Source organism: Serinus canaria, chromosome 17 (genome assembly GCF_022539315.1).
Source record: "Serinus canaria isolate serCan28SL12 chromosome 17, serCan2020, whole genome shotgun sequence".
NCBI lineage: Eukaryota > Metazoa > Chordata > Aves > Passeriformes > Fringillidae > Serinus > Serinus canaria.
This window is the reverse complement of record NC_066330.1, coordinates 3,564,636-3,587,600: the sequence shown is the minus strand read 5'-3', so window position 1 is coordinate 3,587,600 and position 22,965 is coordinate 3,564,636. Positions and strand designations below refer to the sequence as shown.

The 22,965-nt window shown below is 55.8% G+C and overlaps 1 protein-coding gene across 1 annotated transcript; it reads right to left on the bottom strand.

Annotated features, from left to right (window-relative positions):
- Positions 1-452: 452 nt before the first annotated feature.
- On the bottom strand, positions 453-1,201 carry FAM163B (family with sequence similarity 163 member B). The gene is made up of 3 exons (XM_050981160.1): positions 1,109-1,201; positions 805-1,028; positions 453-621 (listed from the first exon to the last, which is right to left on the bottom strand). The coding sequence occupies exons 1-3, from the start codon at positions 1,199-1,201 to the stop codon at positions 453-455; spliced, it is 486 nt and encodes a 161-aa protein (XP_050837117.1).
- Between the last annotated feature and the right edge of the window lie 21,764 nt (positions 1,202-22,965).

The window sequence follows — 22,965 nt, the reverse complement described above, 5'->3', positions numbered from 1 at the left end:
AGGGTGGGCAGTGACATTTTGGGGTGGCTGAGTGCATCCTGGGGCCCCCAGGCAGTGACATTTTGGGGTGGCTGAGTGTATCCTGGGGCCCTGACCTGCAGCACGTTCTCAGCCCTTCTCAGCCACCCACGAGCCCCATCATCCTCTCCTCATCCCTGGCCCAGTGGTGAGGAGGGGCAACTCCTCCATAGAAAAGGATGCTCAATATCAAAATCCTCTTTATAAAAGAAAAAAACAAGCAACACAGCAGTGGGAAACCTCCTGTTCCAGCTGCACCCCCACACTTCTCACTCGAGTTTGCTCCTCTCCCCCTTTACCCCGCCAGCCCTTCGAAATACATTCACTTCTTTTTTTTTTTTTTTCCTTTTTTCCCTATTCAAAACTCCTCCGCGAATTCCAACCAGCCGTCCCCGCTGTCCGAAGCCCTCGGGGCTGGCTGGGGAGGCGGCACCTCACACATCGGTGCTGATGCTGCGGCTGCGGGAGAACGCCTCCCGCATGGCCGAGAGCCGGTTGGGGTTGAGCGCCTGCAGGTTGGACACGGGCAGCGCCAGGTCCTCCTGGCTCACCGTCTTGTAGCTCACCCTGTCCCCCCCGTTGTGCAGCTCCTCGGGGGGCTCCTGCAGGAAGAAGGTGGGGGGCTCCTGCAGGAAGGATGTGGGGGGCTCCTGGAGGAAGGATGTGGGGGGCTCCTGCAGGAAGGATGCGGTGGGCTCCTGCAGGAAGGATGCGGTGGGCTCCTGGAGGAAGGATGTAGGGGGCTCCTGGAGGAAAGAGGTGGGGGGCTCCTGGAGGAAGGAGGTTGGGGGTTCTTGGAGGAAGGAGGTTGGGGGCTCGTAGGGGGTGCAGCTGGGGCAGCTGGGCCGGCTCTGGGCTGGTTTTTTGGCGAAGGGGGATGAGGAGTAGAGCGAGGGGCCGTTGGTCAGCACTACGTTGCGGTTGCAGTGCAGCGGAGGGATGTGCGAGTGCACGGCGAAGTCGGGCTCCTCCTCGTCCTCCTCGGATTCATCCTTCTTGCAGCAGTAGTACTGAAACGGGAGGGGCTCAGCTGGCACCCCCAAAGCCCCCACACCGTCAGCCCTCCCCGCTGAGGCACCCCCAGCCTTACCTGGAGCCTACAGTAGCAGAGGACGGCGATGATACAGAGTAAAATGACAGTCGCTAATATTCCACCTGTGATGACCACGGTCCCGGCTGTCATCCGCCCTCTTCTCCATTAACAGCCTGCAAAATGGAGTGCACGGGGTGAGGGGCTGGGCTGCAGAGCCCCAAAATCTCTGCTTACCCCCCTTTGAAGTGGGTTAAAAAGCAGGAGGGCTCTGAAGGGCAGAATCGGGATCTACTGGGCACCCGTGGAAAGTCACCGGGGAGTCCCCAAAAATGCCATCTCCAAAAATGCCATTGCAGGTGTAAGGGTTAAAAAACTTAATGAACTGGGTGAGAGACTGAGTGAGAAGCAGCTCTGGGGTCACACCAGGAGGGAGAGCCAAGGGAAATAACACCAAGCCACTAAGGGCACTCTCCCAGCTCCTACCTGGTGGCAGAAAGCTCCAGTGATGGGAGAAGGAGCTTTGCCAGAAGGATTTCTGATCTGCACTCATTTTCTCTGAGCCTCTAATCCATTTTCCCCATGAAAACAATGTGGTATTTTAATTTGGAGTAACCCCAGCTGCTAAGTGAGCTTTAATGACTGCAGGGAGAGGGGTGCTGCCCTCCCTGAGAGCAGGACCTGTCCAAGGCACCAGGATCCTCCACTTCACCACGGCCAAGCCACAGTGCTGGGGGGCTCTGGGGGCACCCCAGGACGATGTTTGACAGCCCCAGGTGAGCTGTCAGTGGTCATCACAGAGATGCTGCAGCTTAGCTTGTGTTTTGGGGTACCACCAGCACTCTTCCTGGAACACCCCTTGGGAGCTGGCACAGCACAGGGAACAGAGCAGGGACAGAAGGTCCATGTCCCTGTCCCTGTCCCTGGGCTCTCCCAGAGGGCAGATGTTGTGTATCATGCACAGCACGAGCCCTGCAACACCAGCAGGGGTTTGCTTTCAGCATCCCTGCCTTGAATGCTGACAGGAGGCCTCGAGCTCCTCTCCACCCCAGGATCAGACACAGCTTTGTGCCCCAGGAAGGATGCTGGGGAGACAGGGTGCCTGCCTGCTCCCACCTGCCAGCAGCCACCAGACAGTGGCACTAAAACTGGCACAAATAAAGCTCCAGCAACATTTTAGCTTGGGCTGGGAACAGCAGGAGAGACATAAATTAAGGGAGAAATCCTACCCTGACCACCTACTCTCCAAGTGCTTTAACAAAGCTGGCTCCCAGCTCGTGCTATCAGGTTAAACCAAAAACCAGCCACCCCAGCCCCAAATTACTTCAGCACCCGAGGAAAAGCAACTGTATCTGTCAGGGATTTAACCTGCTGCCAAAGCAAACAAACCTGGGCCATATTTTCAGGCACTTAATGTCCTGCTAAAGTTGGGTGAGTGCTGAATGGATAAAGCAGCATCACGTTTTTTGTTGCTGCTGAGCAGCTCGGGAGGAGGGAAGGGAATTTATCCCGATGGCTCCACGGCTCCTCACACCCCTTTCACACCCCACGGCCACAGGGCAAGAGCAGGGCCAAATCCTGCCCCCATTCCTCGGGGAAAACGCTCTGAGGAGGCTCGGGGGGAGCAGCACAGCCGCGGGAAGGGTTTGCAAACGATGCATTCGTGATTTAGAAACTTTGGCTGCTGCTTAAAGAGGGATGGAGGCTCCTGGCTGGGCCAGGTGCCAGCTGGAAATGCCCATCCCTGGGCCCTTTGCTGCTCCCATTTGCAATCCCCACGCTGCCCTGGAGCCAAGGGCAGGAGGTGCAGGGTTGGGACAGGAACCTGGCTCTGGGGTGGCCACTGAGCCCTGCAGGATCTCAGGGATGGGAGCTGCACCCATCACACAGCATCACCACGCTGGCCCGAGATGGGAGGTGGCAGGCAGAGCTCTGCCAGGGAGGGCTCTCCGGTCCGAGATGGGAGGTGGCAGGCAGAGCTGTGCCAGGGAGGGCTCTCCGGTCCGAGATGGGAGGTGGCGGGCAGAGCTGTGCCAGGGAGGGCTCTGCAGCCCGAGATGGGAGGTGGCGGGCAGAGCTGTGCCAGGGAGGGCTCTCCGGCCCGGATGGAGGTGCGGGCAGAGCTGCCAGGGAGGGCTCTGCAGCCCGAGATGGGAGGTGGCGGGCAGAGCTGTGCCAGGGAGGGCTCTGCAGCCCGAGATGGGAGGTGGCGGGCAGAGCTGTGCCAGGGAGGGCTCTGCAGCCCGAGATGGGAGGTGGCGGGCAGAGCTGTGCCAGGGAGGGCTCTCCGGCTCTTCCACCCATGAATTAAAGCCCCGGGGCACAAGCCAGGGCTGCAAGGAGCCAATTGCCATGGTTCCTGTCCAGCAGACGTGGCATCGCAGCCACTGCTCCCTCCGGAGCTGCACCATTTGCATTTCTGTCTTTTCCCCTCCCCAAACATACTTCTCTGATTAAAGCTGCATACCTGGAAGCTTTAAACCCTCCAGCGTGCAAAGGGGGAGGAAAGCAGAGCATGTGGAGGCCCATAAGCTGAACAATTCCTGTCTAGACCTCCTTTTTACATTTGTTCCTAATTTCACGCTCCACAGGCTCCCAGATTCATATATTTAGCAATAAATATCCTGGTAAAAGGAAGTGCTTTGCAGCTCTGCTGTGGTCTTGGAGAAGGTATGCAGGAGCCTTGCTCTGAGGAGCTCAGGCAGGGAGACTCAATCCCAGGAGAGCTCAGCTCCTTCCTCCAGCTTTAGGAGCCCTGCAGCTCCCAGTGATGCCTGAACCCATCCAAACTCAGCCCCCAGACCATCACCCATCCCTGGCAGGCAGCAGGAAGGGGCTGCAGGGGGGGTTTAACCCCACACAGGCTGTTTGCCCCCAGCCCATCATCCCTTTGCTGTAGGAAGGGGGTCCCCAGTGCCATGGTGGCCCTGGGGGTACTGGGAGCACACAGGGCTTGATGCAAGACTTCTCCTTCCTCAGAGTGAAAAGGACAGGCTGTGCTGCTACAAACCAAAACCATTTCACAGTTCCCAGACCCTGCAAGTCCTGCAGGAGCTGTTTGGTTTTAGACACAGCCCTGTGCCCCCTGCCTGCTTTGCACATCCTTGCCACGGCTGAGGGTGTGGGTTTGAGGCTGAGCTGTTCACTAAGGGCTGGGTCTGCCTCACCCTCTGATGTGTTTAAATAAAAGACTGGACATGGCACCTGGTGTTTAGAGTCTAGTTGAGGTGTTAGGGCATGGGTTGGACTCGATGATCTTAGAGGTCTCTTCCAACCTCATTATTCTGTGATTCTGTGATTCTGTGATTCTGTGATTCTGTGATTTTGTGATTCTGTGATTCTGTGATTTTTTTGATTCTGTGATTCTGTGATTCTGTGATTCTGTGAGTCTGTGATTCTGTGAGTCTGTGATTTTTTCATTCTGTGATTCTGTGATTTTTTGATTCTGTGATTCTGTGATTCCTGCCTTCCCTTGGGCACTGCCACGAGGAGCTGCCCAACCCAGGGGCTGGGGGAAGATTCACCTGAACAACAGTGATTGGGAGGAGAAGGGTTGGAGTGATAAATCATCCTCTTTCCACCTCCCCAGCACCTTGAACATGGCCCCTGGACCACCAGGGGTGCCCGGTGTGGGGAGAGGCTGCTCACAGCTGTGCCTGGCTCTGTGCAGCCTCTGGGGAGGGCTGCGTGGGAGGAAGGCTTCCCAGCAGCTGGGGGGGCTGAGCTCAGCCCAAACCAAGGCTCCAGCAAATACCTGGCTCTGGAAAGCTGAGCTCCAGCTCCAGGGGCTCCTGTGGACTGGCCTGATCCTGCCTGCTGAAGCTGGGGATGGAAAAGGAAACTGCTTCGAGGTTCCTCTGAGCACCCAGTTAAGCCAACTTGCAGGGATGAAGAATAATCTTCTGAGCAATTAAATAAATGAGGCTTTCAGCTGTCCCATCCCACCCCAAGTCCCATCTGCAGGGTAACCAAGTCACTCCAAAGGGTTTTGCACCAGCTGGAAGTGCTGCCATGGCAAGAGGTTAAAGAAAGGGAATGCTAGCGGCACTGAAGCTGTGCCTGCTTCACAAGGAGATCGTGTTTTACATGCAAAGAGCTGGGTCCCAAAGCCTGTCCCTCTGCACTGCCACTGCATCCCCCAGCAGCCCTGGGAGGCAGAGGCAGCACAGCCCTCTATTCACCACCAAATGTGGGAATTGCCCCCATTCACCTGTCCCCAGGAGCTGGAGATTCAGACAGAACAGCCAGACTGGGTACAAAGTGCCAGCTGGCAGCAGAGACAGGAGTGCTGGCAGGATTGATCCTGCCTGGTGCCCAGCACTGGGGCAGGCAGGAGCTGAGAGCCCAGCCTGGTGAGCACACAGGGACAAACAGAGGCAGAAACAAACACCCCCTGCTCCAGGGAGCTCCTGGGAGCTGAGATCCCACCTTGGGGGACAGACAGGGACAGACACAGGTAGAAACACCCTCTGATCCAGGGAACAACAGGGAGCTGAGAGCCCACCTTGGAGAACACACAGGGACAAACACAGAACCCCCCCTGCTCCAGGGACACTCAGCTCAAACCTCAGCGTGAGCCCCTGCCCCTGTCTCACAGTTTGTGCAGGGGAGCAGGGCTCAGCTCTGCCCTCTGCTTCCAAACAGCCCAGATGGAGAAAGGAAAGGAGCAAAAAAAGGAAAACAGCCATCCCAGGCTCGGCAGGGAGCAGGGGAGGCCAGCGCCGTGTCCTGGAGTGACACCACCCTGCCTGTCCTGGCTCTGCTGTGCACAAGCACAGCCCTGGCTCTGCTCTGGGCTTGGACAAGCTGTTTGTGCACCGAGAGCCTGGGTGTCCTCCAGCACCAGGGAAGGGCCTCTGAGGGGGGACTGAGCCCAGCACAGCCCCCAGGCTGACCCCCATCCAGGCTGCTGGGGAAGAGGGGGACCAGCTCACTGGCAAAGATCCAAGGGAAGGACCTCAAGGGGGGGGGGTGATGGGGTTGGGGAGATTTAAGTTCTGTGTGGAAAGTGGGTGTTGAGCAGCTGTGTGGGGGCAGATGAGCCTGAGCCTGTGTGCTGCAGGGAGAGCAGCACTGCAGGGACCCTGGTGGGCAATGCAGCCACTTCCCAGCTCATCCACCTGCCACCAGTCCTGACCCTGGCACTGCTGGTCAGGCCCTGCCTCAGAAGGAAGAAAAAGAGCTCAGCACCATGCCAGGGAAACAGAGAGCATGTGAGGGGTGCTGGCTGTCCCAGATGTCACTGCCCTAAGCCACTGGGCCTTGCTGCTTTCTGTCCCCAAGCTGGGTGCAGACAGCAATTCAGGACCTTGATCCAGAACAAGAAATCTCACTGCAATAAACTGTCCAGGGCAGAGCAGGCTGGATGTGAGCCCTTGATGGTGTAAATTCAGGATAAGCCTGGCTTACACTCCTCTGTGTTCGCCCTGGAGCTCTGTAAGTGCCACAGCTCTGCCCAAAGGCAAACACCAGAGAGCATCGGTGTGAAGGAGGGGGGAAAGCAGCAAATAAAGCAGGAGCCAGCACCAGTTTGGTGGCAAATCCAGCCTTCCTCGTGCATTTCCCCCAGTTCCTGTAATCCTACCCAGTCAATGAATGAGAGCTGGGCTCTGGGAACAGCCAGGCAAGGTGCCAGCAGGAGGCTTTGCATCACCAGAGCCAGAGGGCAGGGCAGCTGCCAGAAACACAGGCAGGAACGTGGCTTTCCAGATGAAAAACACTTCAAGCAGAGGGCCTGCAGCAGTGCTGTGTGCTCCCTGTCCCCTCCTGAGGGCAGCAGTGCTGAGGTGGGGAATGGCTCACCCTGAGCTGCTCCTTCTGCCTGCTCCTGTTATAATTCAATATAAGCACATATTAAAATGGTATTACAGATAATTAACCCCTTGGATTTTATAGTGAAAAGTGTTTTGTTAAATGTCACATGTCAATCCTTGTTGTATAAACTTTTTCCAAATACCAAGGACACACTGTATAAGCACCTCTGCAGGTGTCCCTGCCACAGAACTGAATTTTGGGTCAAAGGGACCTTTAAAGGTCACCAGGTGTGACCCTCCCAACCTGCCAGAGCAGCCAGGCTGCATTCCTGTGTGCCAGCAGCTCACTGACAGCAAAACCCAGCAGAGGAGGCTGGGGCTGATCCAGAGATCCATCCTACAGCAAGAGCCACTCCAAACTGTGGGGTTTCCTGAAGCTCAAAAAAAGCAGAAGTTCACGGCAGAGTCAGGGATCCTGCACAGGGTTTCACAGCAGAGATTCGCTCTCAGGCTGAGTTTCCAGCACACTTGAGGAGGTTTCCTTGGATGCAGGGCTTGCCCATCCCGGCGCTGCGTGCTCGGCACTAATGAGGCACTAATGGCACTGAGCACAAGCAAATCAGCCTCACAGAAACAATATTTGCACAGCTCATCAAAGTGCCGTGAAGGCTGACTAAGCACAAGGGCAGGCAGGAATTTCAGCGCCTGCAGATGCTCCGTGCAGGGAGGCTGTGCTGCTGGCAGGGACGGGGGAACCGCTGAATCACCTGGATGCTGCCCTTGGGAATGTCCCCTCCTGCTGTCCTCGCTCCAGAGTGACTGGGGGAGGTGACAGTGGACAGTTCTGCGCTGATGAAGTGCCCACCTTGCTCTGTCCCGCTGAGAAATTGAACGGTCACATCCTGAAAGTACCTACAGGGGCCTTGGTGACATCGAGTGCTAGGAAAATTAACCTACAAACACCAGAGGTTTACATCCAAAAAAGAGACAGAGGAATCCTCTCTGGCTTTATTCCAATAAAGGAGAGGCCATGGGGCATCCCCTGGGATCTCTCAAATTTTTGGAGCATGCAGCCTCCTTTTTATCCCAGTTTCCTGGCCCCATTTCCCTTCTCTCTTTCCCCATTTCTGAGGTACTTGAGAGGTTCAGACTTCCCAGAACACCTGATCCCAAAGATTCCCCTCTCATGTACAACCCTCATTTTCCATTTTTAATTCTTACAGAATTTAGGGGTTTTTCTTCCCTGTGCTCTTCCCCATGTCTCCTGCTCCCAGGGGCATCAGCACTGGGACGGGACGGGACGGGACGGGACGGGACGGGATGGGACGGGATGGGACGGGATGGGATGGGATGGGATGGGATGGGATGGGATGGGATGGGATGGGATGGGATGGGATGGGATGGGATGGGATGGGATGGGATGGGATGGGATGGGATGGGATGGGATGGGATGGGATGGGATGGGATGGGAGCAGCACTGCCATCCACAACAATCCTGGGAACAAGGATTTACAGGCCAGGGACACCGCACAGAGGGACAGCAAGGTCCTGGTACCCTCTGATGGCCACACAGAGCAGCAGAAGCAGAAACTCTCCCTGTGGCTGCTTTAGCTCCTGGGATTTGTGGCTGTGCACATGCCACAGCCTCTGCATGGAGAACCCTCCCTATGGGAAATCATGGGCTGAGGCACCTCTGCTGCCATCCAGCTGTGCTAATGGAAGCCCTGAGTGCTTCAGAGCTCGTGCTTGCACCTTTTGGCTTCTGCTTCAGGCAGGCTCAAAGTCACACAGAGCCCTGCCTGGCCACACTGCCCCTGCTGCAGCTTCAGCCTCCCTGCACAGCTGGGATAGGGATACAGTCCTGGCTCATCCCATCACCTCTGGCTCTTCCCAGGAGTTTGGGTTCATCCCTGCACCTCTGTTTTCATCCCTGCACCTTTGGTTCATCCCTGCACCTCTGGCTCATCCCAGCACCTCTGGCTCTTCCCAGCACCTCTGGTTCATCCCATCACCTCTGGCTCTTCCCAGGAGTTTGGGTTCATCCCTGCACCTCTGGCTTATCCCAGCACCTCTGGCCACCCCAGGAGCTCTGGCTCTCTGGCTCTGGCAGTGCCATGCCTGGCAGGGAAAATGCTGCTACTCCAACACCCAATTCAGACAGGGAAGTTGGTCACAGCTCTGCCTTTGAAGCCAAATTGCCTGAAATCCATCAAATTCCAGCCCATTTCCTGATGAGGTGGTTTCCCCCTGGCCAGGCACGGGGGAGCAGCGAGCTGGGAGCAGGTCCCTGCTCCAGGCAGCCCCCAGCAGGGTTTGGAGGGATGAGCCCCACTCCTGCCCTGGTGACCCCACAGATGTGGCAGGAGCTGCAGGAGCCATCGATCCCCAGCTGCTGCTGAGCCATGGATCAGGGGGGAAGGGCAGCATGAGCACTGCCAGTCAGCACTAAATCCAGCAGCTCTGCACTTCCAAGGGCTGGGAGCACATCTCCGTGGGATGGGAAGATCCACAGCAGATCAAAGCCTTTGTGAGCTGCACATCCTGCTTCCCTTTGCTCAGGAGTCACAGATCCAGGCTGGGAACCAGGGAGCTCTTTAAAAATAAAATGCAGCAACCTGAGAGCTTCAGGGACACCCTCCACCCAACCACCAACACACAGAGGGCACTTGGCTCTCTGTGCCCTGTTGGGAGAGTGCTACCCACTAATTCCCAGGCTCATCCACAGCAGATGGGTCCTCCTGGGTGCTGGAGATGGCTCAGAGATCCCAAATTCCCCCCTGCATCCCCCAGGGCTGTGCTCGTCCCATCTCTGCTCAGACAGCACCCCTCTGTCCCTGCCCACCCCTGCCAGCTGTGGGTGGCTCTGTGGCAGCTGGTGACACCTCCCTCAGGGTCACCCTGCTCCCCCCAGCTCCCCTGAGCTGTGCTGGGCTCTGCCTTTCCATGGAACTCACTTTTTCCTGCTCAGTCCCCCTCCTCTGCCCTGGGGACACAGAGCTGGCTCTGTGCTTGCTGTGTGACACCAGGGGACTCCCTGGGTGCTGCAGCCAGCCCTGCCTGGGATCTCCAAAGAGACACACGTTGCTGCTCTAAAAAAAACCCAAAAAACCCCAGGAAAAAGGGTTGGGAGTTTCCATAGCTACAGCTTTCCATGGCTCTGGTGGAGGCTCTGGCTCAAGCCCTGTAATGAGGCACAAGCAGAGTGGTTTTTCCCACTCCAGCCCAGCAAGGCAGCATGGTGCATGAATAAAGAAGAGGAGAAGAGAGGGGGAGCTCAGGGATCTTGGGAATAACACAGAAATGCCAAGGACTGGAGTTTGGCACTCGTTCCCTGCCCTGGTGCTGGGGCAGGGCGTGAGCTGCACTTGGGGTGGCAGGGAAGGAGCCCCTCACTCCTCCCATGAGTGAGAGGAACCTTCAGGCTGCTCCACAGGGGCAGAGAGCAGAAACTGCTGCATTTCAATTCCTGCCTGCCTGCTGCCCCCAGGGAGCTGCTGCAAGCAGGGGAGTGCAGAGGTTCAGGGCTGCTGCCAGGGCACAGACACTGCCCACAGCACCTGGGACAGCACCTGGCTTCCCCTCCATGTCCCTTGCTCAATGTAATGTCACCCCCTCAGGGCTGGTGTCAGCACTGTCACACCTGCATCTGCAAAGTGATCACAGAATCACAGAATTTCAAACTGGTTTGGGTTGGAGGGACCTAAAATTTCATCCCATCCACTCCCTCCCATGGGGGAACACCTTTCTCTATCCCAGGTTGCTCCAAGCTCTGTCCAGCCTCCTCTTGGACACTTCCAGGGGTCATGGGCAAGAGGGAGATGGGGTTCCTCATTGTTTGCACCCTGGAGTTCTTCTACAGGCAGGAAAATCTCCTTATGTTATCCTCTTTAATAAGGATTTATCATTGCTGCATCAGGGAATTAATACAGACCGTCTGAGAGGGTAATTTTCAGATTCTTGGCAAGTTACCATGAACCAGTTCCAGTAAATTTTCCCTTTTTTCCTCACCTTAATTTTGTTACAGCTTTTCCTGGGAGATGAGAGAGGGAAAGACTTAACTCAGAGGAAAAAAAAAAAAAAAAACCAAAATGACAACCCCAAAACAACAAAACCATGAGTGAAAGGGTGAAAAACAGAAAGGAACTCACACAGCTCAGCTGAAAACCCTCATTAGAAGAATAAAGAAACAGAGAAAAACCTTCACAAAAATTGCTCTGCTCAAGCCCACGTGGGCTGGGAACTGCCAGGATCAAATGTTGGAGATATTGACAGCTCCCAGGGACAGCATCTCACTGAAAGCAGAACACGTGTGAGGGATCTTCTTGCCTCTTGTCAGCACGGGGACGACACCAGCCCTGCCTTTGAAATGACTCTTGGTGCTGGAGAGGCCTTGAGAGGGAGGCACTGGCTCCTGATCCTCATCTGCCACCCCCTTGCTGTGCCCAGCCAGAGAAATGCTGCCACAGGCACCCAAAAGTGGGAAACTGAGGCAGGTGAGGGAGAAGGATGGGTGGGATCAGAAGGTTCTGCTCAGAATTTGTTCTTCTGAAAGGAGAGACTCTTTCCAGAATGGCTCCATCCACCTGGATTTTGAAAGCTGAACACCAGGAGCTCCAGGAGCTGACACCAATGGCTCTCTGCAGCATTCCTGCTGTCCCATCTCCCAGGAAATGCCTCAAGGACGAGGCTTCATGGCTCAGACAGGGCTGCTGGGCCACGGGGATGGCAAACACTCACACAGAGCCACCAGGTGAGCTCTCAGCTGGTGCCAGCCCTGGCTGGGAGCTGGAGCTGCCTCCTGCTCCTGGGGATGCTGGCACATCCAGAGCAGGCTGCAGCTCCTCCCTTCCCTGCTTGGCTGACTCCTCAAAGGAGCAGAAAATGCCAGGGGTCTTCTCTCAGCCAGCCAAGCCTCAGAGCAGTGCCCTGAATCCCACCCTGAGCCTGTCTGAAGGCACCCACAGCAGCCCTGGGAGGGGTCAGAGCCCTGAAACCCCCAGGTATGAGCCCACAGAAATGGTCCCACCCATCCTGGGGAGCAGGGGAGGCTCAGCCAGCACCCCCAAATCCCAGCTGGATTCCAGCTCCCCTCCCTTGCACCCTGAGCTCTCTTTGCCTGAGCACAGTTGTTGGGACTCCGTGGGAAGCAGGAGTGATCTCTGTTAAATAACACAGCCCATGTGCTGGACTGGGAGCCCAGAACCAAATCAGCAAAGCTGCTGATTTTCTGAGCTGAGCTGGGATGGACTGGGATGGACTGGGGTGGACTGGGGTGGACTGGGAGCCCAGAACCAAATCAGCAAAACCTTCACTGATTTTCTGGGCCCTGCAGGCACCACCTCCCTGGTGGAGCCCTCCCTGACCATCCTGCCTCAATGTGAACCAGACAGAGAGCTGAGATCTGAGTCTGACAAAAGCCAGAGCTGTGAAAATGTGAGCATCTTCCCTGCCCAGTGCCTGGCAGTGCCCCTTGGCACAGAAGAGCCCCTGAGATGCCCCTTTGGAAAGTTCAACAGACCAGAAATCTCCTCTAGGAATCAGGAATGCATTCACTGCTGGCCCAAACCATGGGCCTGGTTAAAAACACCTTCCAACCTGGCTGCCACTGCTCCTGGGCTTGACAGAGCAGAGAATGGAGCATGTGGGAGCCCAGGAATTTCTTCTGGGAGCCCAGGAATTTCTGCTGGGAGCCCAGGATGCTTCAGTGCTGCTTCTGCTTGGTTTAATTTGGATTATCATAGAGTGACATAAGTCTGACATTTGGGTTACAAGGTGATGCTAACCCAAATCAAACAAAACCCTTTTCATTTCAGGTCCTGGAAAACCTGTATTCATTTTTGGGACCCTTCTCTTTTGGAGCAAAGCTCCAGCAGCAGTGTGTGCCAGTTTTATGCATCCCTGGGGCTGAGCAACTCTAATCCTCTGCAGTCAACAGTTCTGCCACAGCCCAGCAATCTTCACACTTTATATTTACTACCCATCAAGTCAGACAGTGTTTTACAGAGTAACCCTTTGCCTGCCAATCTGAACATCCAATAGTATTTATAGTGGTACCTAGAAACCAGGTGAGATCAGGGCTTGTTTTCCCAGAAACTGGTGCCACTGTTTTGTGTTTTCTGTAACCTGCATTGTTCTCTTTGAAAATACAACATAAACAAAAATGTGGTGCCAGAAACACAAGAGAAAATAGGTGCAACTAAGAAAACTCCACTTTCTGTGGGCTGATTCTGCTCCCACGAGCTTCTGTGAGAATCAGGAATAACTCTTGAGAAAACAGCAAAGCTGAAGTGTTGAAAATCAGAAAAAAAAAAATCATCTGGAACTGTCTAATATTCATTGTGCTTGTCTTTATCTCAGGGGGCTGGGCCTGTCACATCCAGGGCTGGTCACAGGGGGTCACAGAATCCCAGACTGGCCTGGGTTGGGAGGGACCTTAAAGCCCCTCTCAGTCCACCCCCTGCCATGGGCAGGGACACCTTCCACCATCCCAGGGTGCTCCAAGCCCTGTCCAACCTGGCCTTGGGCCCTTCCAGGGATCCAGGGGCAGCCACAGCTGCTCTGGGCACCCTGGTGCCCAGCAGGTCTGCCCTGCAAAGAGGAGAGACCTGAAAGCTCAGGGATGCCAGTGCTGGAGACCCGAGCTGCTCTGGGAATCACAGACTGGTTTGGGTGGGAAGGAACCTTTAAAGGTCACCAAGTCCAGCCCCCAGCCAGGAGCACATCCCCTCCTCTGGGTGGACCTTAACTCTGGCACAGCCACTCAGAAAATGGCTTTGGTGACAGCTGGATGGGAGACATCACCTGGAGGGCTTTGAGAAACACCTTTCAAGCATTTTTATGTATTTGGATGTGGAAGTGGGGCTGGCTCTGCTCTCCTGGCAGAGCTGCAGCCGCAGGCAGTGGCAGCCTGGTGCCTGTCACTGTTTGCACAAGGAGAAAGCCACACAAGGAGCCCATGGGACAGCCAGAAGTTGGAATTATTACCCCAGTTGCTCCTTTGTGTAACATAACAATAAACCCACTAAATTTTCCTAACAACAAACGCAAATCAGCGCTCATTATCCTTCCCCTCCCAACTCCACTCCCACTCTCTCAGCAGAGCTATTTTCCCCCAGATCCCACTGCTAATCTTCCCAGGGCTTAGCTCCCCAGCAGGCAACACCAATCAGACCGAGACACCTCCTTCCCTTCCACAGGACAGCCCTGCAAATCCCTGCTTGCCCTCGGGGAGAAGATGGGCAGAGATCCCCACCAGCATCTCCTCAGCCACCCTCCCACAGCTGGGACACCTCCAAACCGAGCTCTAATTCCTCCCAGGAAATGCCTTGCCACAAAATGCCTCCTGTTCAGAGGAAAGCTCAGTTTTCCCCTGTCACTGCACGTTGTGTTAAGGGAAGAGTGGCGTGGGGCACGCCGCTGCTCTGGAGGGAGAGCGGGAGGCAGGAGGAGCATCCCTGCCCACAGGGGGGATGCAGGAACTCTCCGGCAGGGAGAGCCTCCCTGCACACGCTGGCACTTCGCCGGGAAGGCAGGCAGCAGGTAAAGAGAGAGTTAATGGTTTGCCAAAGCTCGGGCAGGAAGATCCAGGATGGATCTAAACCCAAATTCAGGGAGGGAATGCAGAGAATCCAGATGGAAACCTCAGATACAGGCAGGGAGAGCAGGGAATGCAGTTGCAAACCCCAAATGCAGGTAAAGGAGAGAGTTAATGGTTTGCCAAAGCTCGGGCAGGAAGATCCAGGATGGATCTAAACCCAAATTCAGAGAGGGAGAGCAGGAAGTGCAGATGGAAACCCCAAAAGCAGGCAGGGAGAGCAGGGAATGCAGCTGGAAACCCCAAAGCAGGCAGGGAGAGCAGGGAATGCAGCTGGAAACCCCAAAAGCAGGCAGGGAGAGAGGGAATGCAGCTGGAAACACCAAAGCAGGCAGGGAGAGCAGGGAATGCAGATGGAAACCCCAAAGCAGGCAGGGAGAGCAGGGAATGCAGCTGGAAACCCCAAAAGCAGGCAGGGAGAGAGGGAATGCAGCTGGAAACACCAAAGCAGGCAGGGAGAGAGGGAATGCAGCTGGCAATGGCATGGCAAAGCCCGAGCAGCACCCTCTGCCTACAGCAGAAGCAGCGGCGGTTCCCAAGCAGGAGCTCTGTGCCGGGATCGCACTGTCCCTGCCGGTCACCTCTGAAATACCACAGCATCTCCCCGGCAGAAATACCCAACCACCCCAGAGAGAAGCGAAGGTGGAATATTTGGAAGAGAAACGAGCCAAGCTCTCTGTAGGTAAGTGATTTTTCTCGCAGGAAGCCGTGCCTGGGAGTGATGCTGAAGAGCTGAGCTGTGATTTTTGCAGCCGCTCCGGGAACTCGTCTGACGCTTCCGTGTGAAATCCCCCCCGCTCCCGGCACGCTCCCGCAGCATCACAGCACATTCCAGCCCCGACGGAGCCTCCGTGGCATCTTTTACATCGAAGTCCACACCTCTCTGCTGGGATCAGTGCCAGTCGGTGAATCTTTGAAGCTCAAGGCATTTTGATCCCGTTCAGCTGAAGTGAACCCGGCTGGGGAGAGGTTGGGAGATGAAGAATCCATCACAAGGCTGAGGTGATCCCCCAGGGATTTCAAAGCAGCCCCATCACTCAGCAGTCTGGGGGTTTCTCTCGCCCTGGCAGTCACTTTTCTGGCATTTTTACTGATGGATTTCCCCCTTTAATCCCAAACACTCTGTGAGTAAGGAGAGGAGCAGGCTTTGCCTGGTGCCAGCTCTGGTGGGGACAAAGTGCTACAAGAGGCCACCCTGGTCCATCGTGGTCCAGGGTCCAGCTCTGCACTGGGAAAAAAATACAACCACACAGGAGTTTTCCTGCTGGTTTGCTGAGATGGGAGGGAAGGGGAGGAAATCCCAGCTGTGTGGCCTGCTCAGCACTTGCAGCTCCCCCAATGTAATGAGCTTATGAGCTTCTGCAGCTCAGATGAACTCGTACCTAGAGCAAAGCCTCAGAGCCAGACCTAAAGCTGGTGGTGCCCAGGGCTCTGTCCCCTGCTGAGCAAGATCATCTCCTTTATCCCCTCCCCAGGAGAGACCAGCCAGCTCAGCCTTGACAGAGCCTAAGCTGGACTTCAGTAGCAATCCAAAGGGAAAAAACTGCTTTTTGACACCAAAGCCTGTTTTCCAAGCAGTTTTCCATGGTTATCTCCCCACCTAAGGATTTTGTGATTGTTATCCCAGAAAGGGAAGAAGAAGAGGATGGGGCTGTGGAGCAGGAGGGCAGGGCTGGAGCAGCAGTGGGTGAACAGAAGGGAAAAGGGAGGGATGGGCTGGGTGGGTGGGATCTGAGCACTCCCAAGGGCTCCCCCAGCACTGAGACCCTGCAGCACTGACACAGCCCCACAGCAGCACCAGGTGAGGCACAGGAGAGCTGGAGCCAGTGGGACAGCGTGGTCCTGCTGCAGGCAGAGCCCTCTGCTCAGCCCCAGGGCTCCCCTGAGTGGAACTCACTCACCCCACTGCCCCTCAGAACAAAACACTGGTGAAACAGGAAGATCTGTGAGCCCACGACATGATTTCCTCTCTGAGGGGCAAGAAATCAGCAGTGAGCATGAATTCTGCCTGCCCTGGGCTTGAGCAGAGCAGGCAGCAGTGGCTCCTCCTGTCTGAGTGCCAGCAGAGCCACAGCTCGTCCCTCCCTCCACATGATCCCTGTCACCTGGCCCAGGGGAGGGGAGGACAGCTGGCCCCTGGCTCCTGGCAGGAATTCACTTTTCCTTTTTTAAAGGGAGATTAATTCAGTGCTCTGGGACAGGCTGAATAGAGGCGTGGGCTCCAAGTGGCTCCTGCTGTGGCCCCCCAGCCCCCTCTCCCCGCCCTCGGCTCAGGTGCTCAGAGGCAGCTGCTTTATCCCTGGCTAATGACATTTATTTTCTCCTCAGTGCCTCGGGGAAGGCTCTTTCTCTCACCCTCCCTGCTGATGTGAATCCTGCTGCCCTATTATGCTGATCTGAGACCTTTTTTTGTTGTTGGAGTACTGGTGAGCTCCCCTGCATCCCCCCATCTGTGCCCCCCCGGGTTTGATCCCACCAGCACTGAAGCAAAGAGCAAACCCCCTCACATTTTCAGCTTGGATCAGGTCCCTCACCTGGCTGGGACAGGCTGAGCCTTACTGTTGGGTTTTTTTGGTAAGTTCCCTCTAAAGCATCCTTCAGAAAAGGCAATTACCACAGTGCCATTAAAGCTTTCCCCACTGCACAGCCAGAGAAGTCGCTGGGAGCTTTTTGAAATAACCTTTAAACAATAGATCCTGTCTTGTTTACTGAATGTTTCTGAACTCAACAGTAATGCATCCAGATGTCACCCCTGCCCACTGTAGGCCTAACTATTTCTGGAAACACACCAAAGGCAAATTGCTTGGATAATGTCAGATATGGTTGCAAAAACAATATGACAAGTTTCCATCTCCTTGATAAAAGGAGTGGAGCAGAGAGTTATTTCCCAGGGCAGCAGAGCTGTGTGCACCTTCCACTCAGCCCCGTGTAGGAGCTGCATCCCCTCCTCCTTCAGCTCATGGGCAGGTGGACAATGGCACGTGTTTTCCAGCTTCCAGCTCAGGGAAACATCAGTGCTGCTGTCCAGAGAAGCTCAGCACACTCACAACATCCATGTCTGGGGCTGCAGGTGGCTTTTGTCCTGCAGGAGGGAGGGAGATGGGGGAGAAGCACTGGAGATGGTCAGCAGGGTGAGCTGCCCTGGTGATGCCTCAGCTGGTCTTGTGCCATTGTTGGGAGTGGGGTTAAATGCCAGCTCTGAGCTGTTCAATGAGCAGGAGAAAACTCTGTCTGAAGTGAGAGGGTGACAGAACTCAGTGGCCCCTGGCTTGTGTCCTGTCTCCACTCCTTGTCCTGCCAAGGGGAGCTCACGCTGAGGGGGTGCTGCACCCAGCATTGTCCCTGCTGAGATTTCTCCAGAGAGAAATCTGTACTCTTGGACACATAGGATGGGGTAAAATCATCATCGTGGTGGTTCTGGCCTAAATCCAGTCCTGTCCCCCTCAGTGATGCCTCTGAGAGTCACATCTCCATGGAGCCTGCTCCTGCTGCTGCCCTGAACTGCTGTTAGTGGGTCAAGGCTGTTATTAACCTTTCCAGGGACAAAGAGGTCCAGGGATATTTCAAAATATGATTCTGACCTTTAATTCGGTTCCTCAACCTTTCCAGCTGCCCTCTGTCCAGGGCTGCTCCAGCAGGTTCCTGAGGTCCCAGCCCTGGCTGGGTTGGTGCTGGCTGTGAGCTGAATGTGGCAGCAGAGTCTTGAGAGAGTCAGAGTCCAGCACCCCCCTAGCTGTCACCCCTCTGCCCATCTGCACTGCTGGGATAAAGGCTATTTGCTCTGGCCAAGGGGGAACCAATCCTACCAAAAGAGATCACAAGGAGAGAAGGAGATAACACACAGTGACCTGGGAGAAGATGAATTTAGACAGGGAATGAACTGCAAGTTCAACCCCAACAGCTGCCACCTCTGCTCCATCCTTCCCTGCACCTCTTCAATGTCACAAGCTGCATCACCAGCCGTGGCTGCAGGAGCCCTGCCAGCATGCAGCACCTCTTTCCTGGCCATGTCCTTCTCCATATCCATGACAACACCACAGCCAGGTACGGGAACAGCCCGAGTGACAAGGGACCTGCCATCCCTGCTGCTTCCACCAGCACTGCGCAGCCAGAGGGAAAAGTCTGAGTCAGGCAAATCCCTTGGAGCTTGGCCAGCTGCAAAACCCCTCCTTGCCCCACGTGCTGGGTGCTGAGGACACATCCTGCCATCCCAGAGGTCAGTGGCACAGACTGTGCCAGGCTGTGAGGATGCAGAGAAGCTCTCTGGGCTGCACATAAATGCCTGAGGGAACTCAGCACCTTTATCTCTTTGAATCTGGCACCCAGCAAAACTTTTAAAGACCTTAAAGGGGTGCTGAGGAATGGCTGTAGGGTCAGAGGGGGAAATATTTAGAAAGGCTTGGGTCAATGAACCACAGGCAGTGAGTCTGTCCCTTACCCACTGCTGAACTCAGAGAGAAAAGGGTCCAGGCTTGACTTTCGTGTCACCTCCACGAGGGTTTAGGGACTGCCAGAGATTCAGTGGAAAAGGGACAGGAGATGTGACAGCCAGACCCTCTACCAGGCTCTGCTGGAACACAGCGAGGACAAAACCAGGAGCCACAGCACTGCTGATGTTCTGCCACTCGTTGTGCCCAGGTAGGCACAGGTATTTCAGAGCTGCCTGTGTTTGTATCCTGTGCCCACTGGCAATAAACCAGAAAGGAACAAATGCTGTTTCCTTCCTTCCCCTCAAATCCCCACATCCTTTCTGAACGAGAACCAATGTACTGCGGGGTGATAAATCAACATCAGTAGCTTTGCAGGGGATTTTGTTGAAGTTCTTTATCTCTCCTGAGCACCAGCACCATTCCTTAAGAGGTCCTGTCATCACTCTGCACAGAAATCCTGACATGCAGAGGGAAGGAGGTTACACTTCTAATTACAGCTGCACAGTCTTTAAGGTGTTTAAAATCTCTTTTCACCAACTGACAGCCCCTAATGCACCTTTCTGCTCCTTTCAGGCAAGAAGAAAATCAACCACAGAGACTGCAAACAGCCTCCAGTTTTTCACCAGCCATTGCAGTGGGGCAGGAGCCTCAGCACAGGTGTGGGATAGTTGAGGCACTCACTTCATGCACAATTCCTGTCAACTGCTTTCCCTCACAGCACTATAATTTAGACGCTTCCTCAGCGAAGACAAGATGTGATGACTAAAAATCCCATCCTACTGGGTACTTTTGCTCAAATGAAGCCACCCAGGAGCACCATCTGCACTCTAAAAATCAGGATAACCCTCCAGGTTCCCAAAAACGACAGCCATACATCACGACAGACTGAAGTGCAGAGTTTTCCCTTCTAGGTTTTATGCTGATTTCGCTGCTCGTTTCAGGCTGGAAGACAATCTGTTGAACCTCAAAGTGCTGTCTTCTCTTACCTTGAATTTTTTCTGCCAGGGAACTGTCTACCTTAATGAGTATGAGCACACCTCCACTACCTGCCAAGTTTGGTGATCTGTTATGTCAAATATAAATAATCCTGTCTGAAAGCGGTCGATATGGGGAAATGAAAAGCCATCTTCCCTTGGGGGATTTCTCTCTCTCTCCCTCCCACAGCCCCCCTGAGCCCTCAGGCTACCTTTAATGTGCTGAGCAGCACCCCTGTGGCTCTGAGAGCACAGACCTTGATGGCTGCTGGATGCAGAGTGACAATAACAACCCACAGGTGACAGTGCCATCACCTTCCTCTCATTCCGCCCTGGATCCCTCTCCGTCACCACTTCTGAGCTGAGTGTGAGCTGATGGGGTGCTTTCCTACCCAACCCAGCACTGGGGTGTCCTACAAACTCATTGGGGTGGAGAGGGGGATTCTGATGTCCTTTGGGGCCAGCACATGAGATGGAAACAAAGTGAATCACATGGCTCCAGGTGAGATGTCCAGCCAATGAAGAGAGGCCGGTTCCAGTCCCACCCTGAGCATGCAAAGGGGACCGAGGTGTCCCTGGGGCAGAGAAGGACACGACCTGCACAGCCAGGAGAGCCATGGGATGGGGGCAGCTATCCCACTCCGGCCCTGAAAGGTGCATTCACGACATCCCTAGGAGGCTTTTGGAGCTGAGGCTGCTGTAGGGTGAGGGAAAGCCGAGCCTGGAGCACCCCAGGGCTTTCCACGCAGGTCTGAGGTGGCGGGACCTGCCCGGTCCCTGCGGGCAGGCTGTGGGGGAGCGGATGCCGTGCAGTTCTCCATGTCCCTCCTCACCGTCTCCCCCTCCAGATTCCTTCCCAGCCCACCCCCGGCAGCGGGGCTATCCTGTGCCTGCTGCTCTCCTTGCAGGCATGCCCGGGATGCAGGGTTCGCTGCCGGTTCCCCGGAGCAGCGATCCCAGGCAGTTTCGGATGCACCGGGAAGCGGGCGGCGGGGGCGGGAGAGAAGCAAACAGGGAAAAAACACCGCGAGAGACCCCAGCGCTGGGAGAGACGGGGAGAAGGGGCCCGGCGGAGCCCGGCAGAGCCGGGGGGGATCCGCGGAGCCCCCGCGCCGGTGCCTTCTCCCGCTCCGCTTACCTTCACACGGGGGAATGGGGCCGGCTCGCTCAGGTGAGGACCGCGTCTCCCGAAGTCTCCCGCTCGGAGAGCATCAATCCCAAAATAAACGTTTCTAAAAAAAAAAAATCTTAAAAATGAAATAACGATTAAAAAAAATATATTAAAAATAAGCGGCAGAAAGGAGGCTGAGGAGGCGGGCGGCAGCGGAGCAGGCAGCCGGCAGCAGCCACCCCTGTCGGCACATGGCCGGGCCGGCGGCTCTGCGGGGGCCGCTCCCGCCTCCCCGCCCCGCTCCCAGCGCCGCGGGGCCGCCAATGACGGGCCGGGAGCGGGGCCGAACCGAGCGGCGCCCGCCGAGCCCCGCAGCGGCCCCGCACGGGCAGCGCCGCGCCCGCCGCCCCCCATTCCCAGTCCGAGGTGCGGGGATGCTCCCCCATCCCAGCCCGGGGTGCGGGGATGCTCCCCATTCCCAGCCCGAGGTGCGGGGATGCTCCCCCATCCCAGCCCGGGATGCGGGGATGCTCCCCATTCCCAGCCCGGGATGCGGGGATGCTCCCCATTCCCAGCCCGGGATGCGGGGATGCTCCCCATTCCCAGCCCGAGGTGCAGGGATGCTCCCCCATTCCCAGCCCGGGGTCCGGCCCCAGTATGCAGGGATGCGCTGGGTATGCAGGAGGGGCAGAGCGCCGCTGGGAGATGGGGGACTCACCCCAGAACTGGGTTAGCCCCAAAGAGACACGGGTCATCCTGCTACAGACTCGGACCACCCCCCTACAGATCTGGGTCACCCCCTCTATAGCCCAACCACCCCCCTACAGATCTGGGTCACCCCCTCTATAGCCCAACCACCCCCCTAAAGAACCGGGTTACCCCCTCTATAGCCCAACCACCCCCCTAAAGAACCGGGTCACCCCCTCTATAGCCCAACCACCCCCTTACAGAACCGGGTTACCCCCTCTATAGTCCAACCATCCACCTGCAGAGGGTCACCCTCTCTACACCCGGATCACCCCCCAACAGAGTGGGGTCACCCCATCTGGACCCAGCTCACCCCCTTACAGAGCCGTGTCACCCACCATGGAGCCAGGGGATGCTGGTTTGGAGCAGAGAGCTTCACCCCCAGTGCTGGCTCAGGAGAAGAATCCCCCTCCCCATTCCCAGGGCAGGGACAAAGCCAAGGCAAACCCCACAGCACCCCCTCTTTGAGCCCCCATGGCCCCCAGGGCATTTTAGAGGTGGTGTGAGTTTGTTCCCTGCTCTGTTCTTCAGGGGCTGTGCTGGGGTTTCAGCTGGGTTTGGTTTCGTGAACAGAACAGGGAATGTTGCTCCTCTTCCCAAGTCCATGCCCATTCCAGTACAACCTCAGCTTAGAGCCTTCATCCACAGCTTTTTCCCAAAGTGGTGATTTTCAGCAGTGGTGATTCACAAGGTTTCCTTAATGCTGGGGTAGTGATGGCTCTTCAGAGCTGGAAAAAGCAAAATCTGGGACAAAACCTGAATCCTAGATGGGCATTACCCCTCTAGAAGGTGGGCAACCTGCAGAAGCACCACCACAGGAGGTGTGGAGTTTGTCCCTCAGCCCCAAGCTGGTGTGACAGGGGAGCACAGCTCTCCCTGCTGCATCTGCAGTCCCTGGTCCCCAGACTCCCTGCAGAGCTCTCCTGGGCACAAAGGATGCTCAGTGTGTCTCAGGAGGCTCTGCCACCACCCTTGGCTCTTGTCACCCAAGCTGTCAAACTCCTGGTGCAGCAGGGACCCTTCTGCAGGCCCCTGGATGGTCTCTGTCCATCGGGATGTGTGACTTTTGTCCTGCAGCATTCATTTCCCTGGCAGTGAAACTCATTCCCAAGAACTAACTTAATTTTTGTCATCAGCAGTTCCAGCCTATCGCTACTTTTCTGTCCCTCTCAGCTGATGAGAATAATCAGTGGTTTTATAGCACATCTGCTCTTTTTGAGATGGTATCGCTCGTAGCACTCCTTTAATCTATACAGAGGGAAACAGTTGTATTTAATTAATTGCTCCCCAAATAAACTGATCTCCTCC

What these genes read in the sequence shown, in the direction of transcription:
- FAM163B (XM_050981160.1), bottom strand. Translation starts at nt 1,201, where the DNA reads ATGACAGCCGGGACCGTGGTCATCACAGGTGGAATATTAGCGACTGTC. An exon ending in TCTGCTACTGTAGGCTCCAG is followed by an intron (nt 1,029 to 1,108) that starts GTAAGGCTGGGG and finishes CTCCCGTTTCAG; the next exon opens with TACTACTGCTGCAAGAAGGA. An exon ending in TCCTTCCTCCAAGAACCCCC is followed by an intron (nt 622 to 804) that starts AACCTCCTTCCT and finishes CTTCTTCCTGCA; the next exon opens with GGAGCCCCCCGAGGAGCTGC.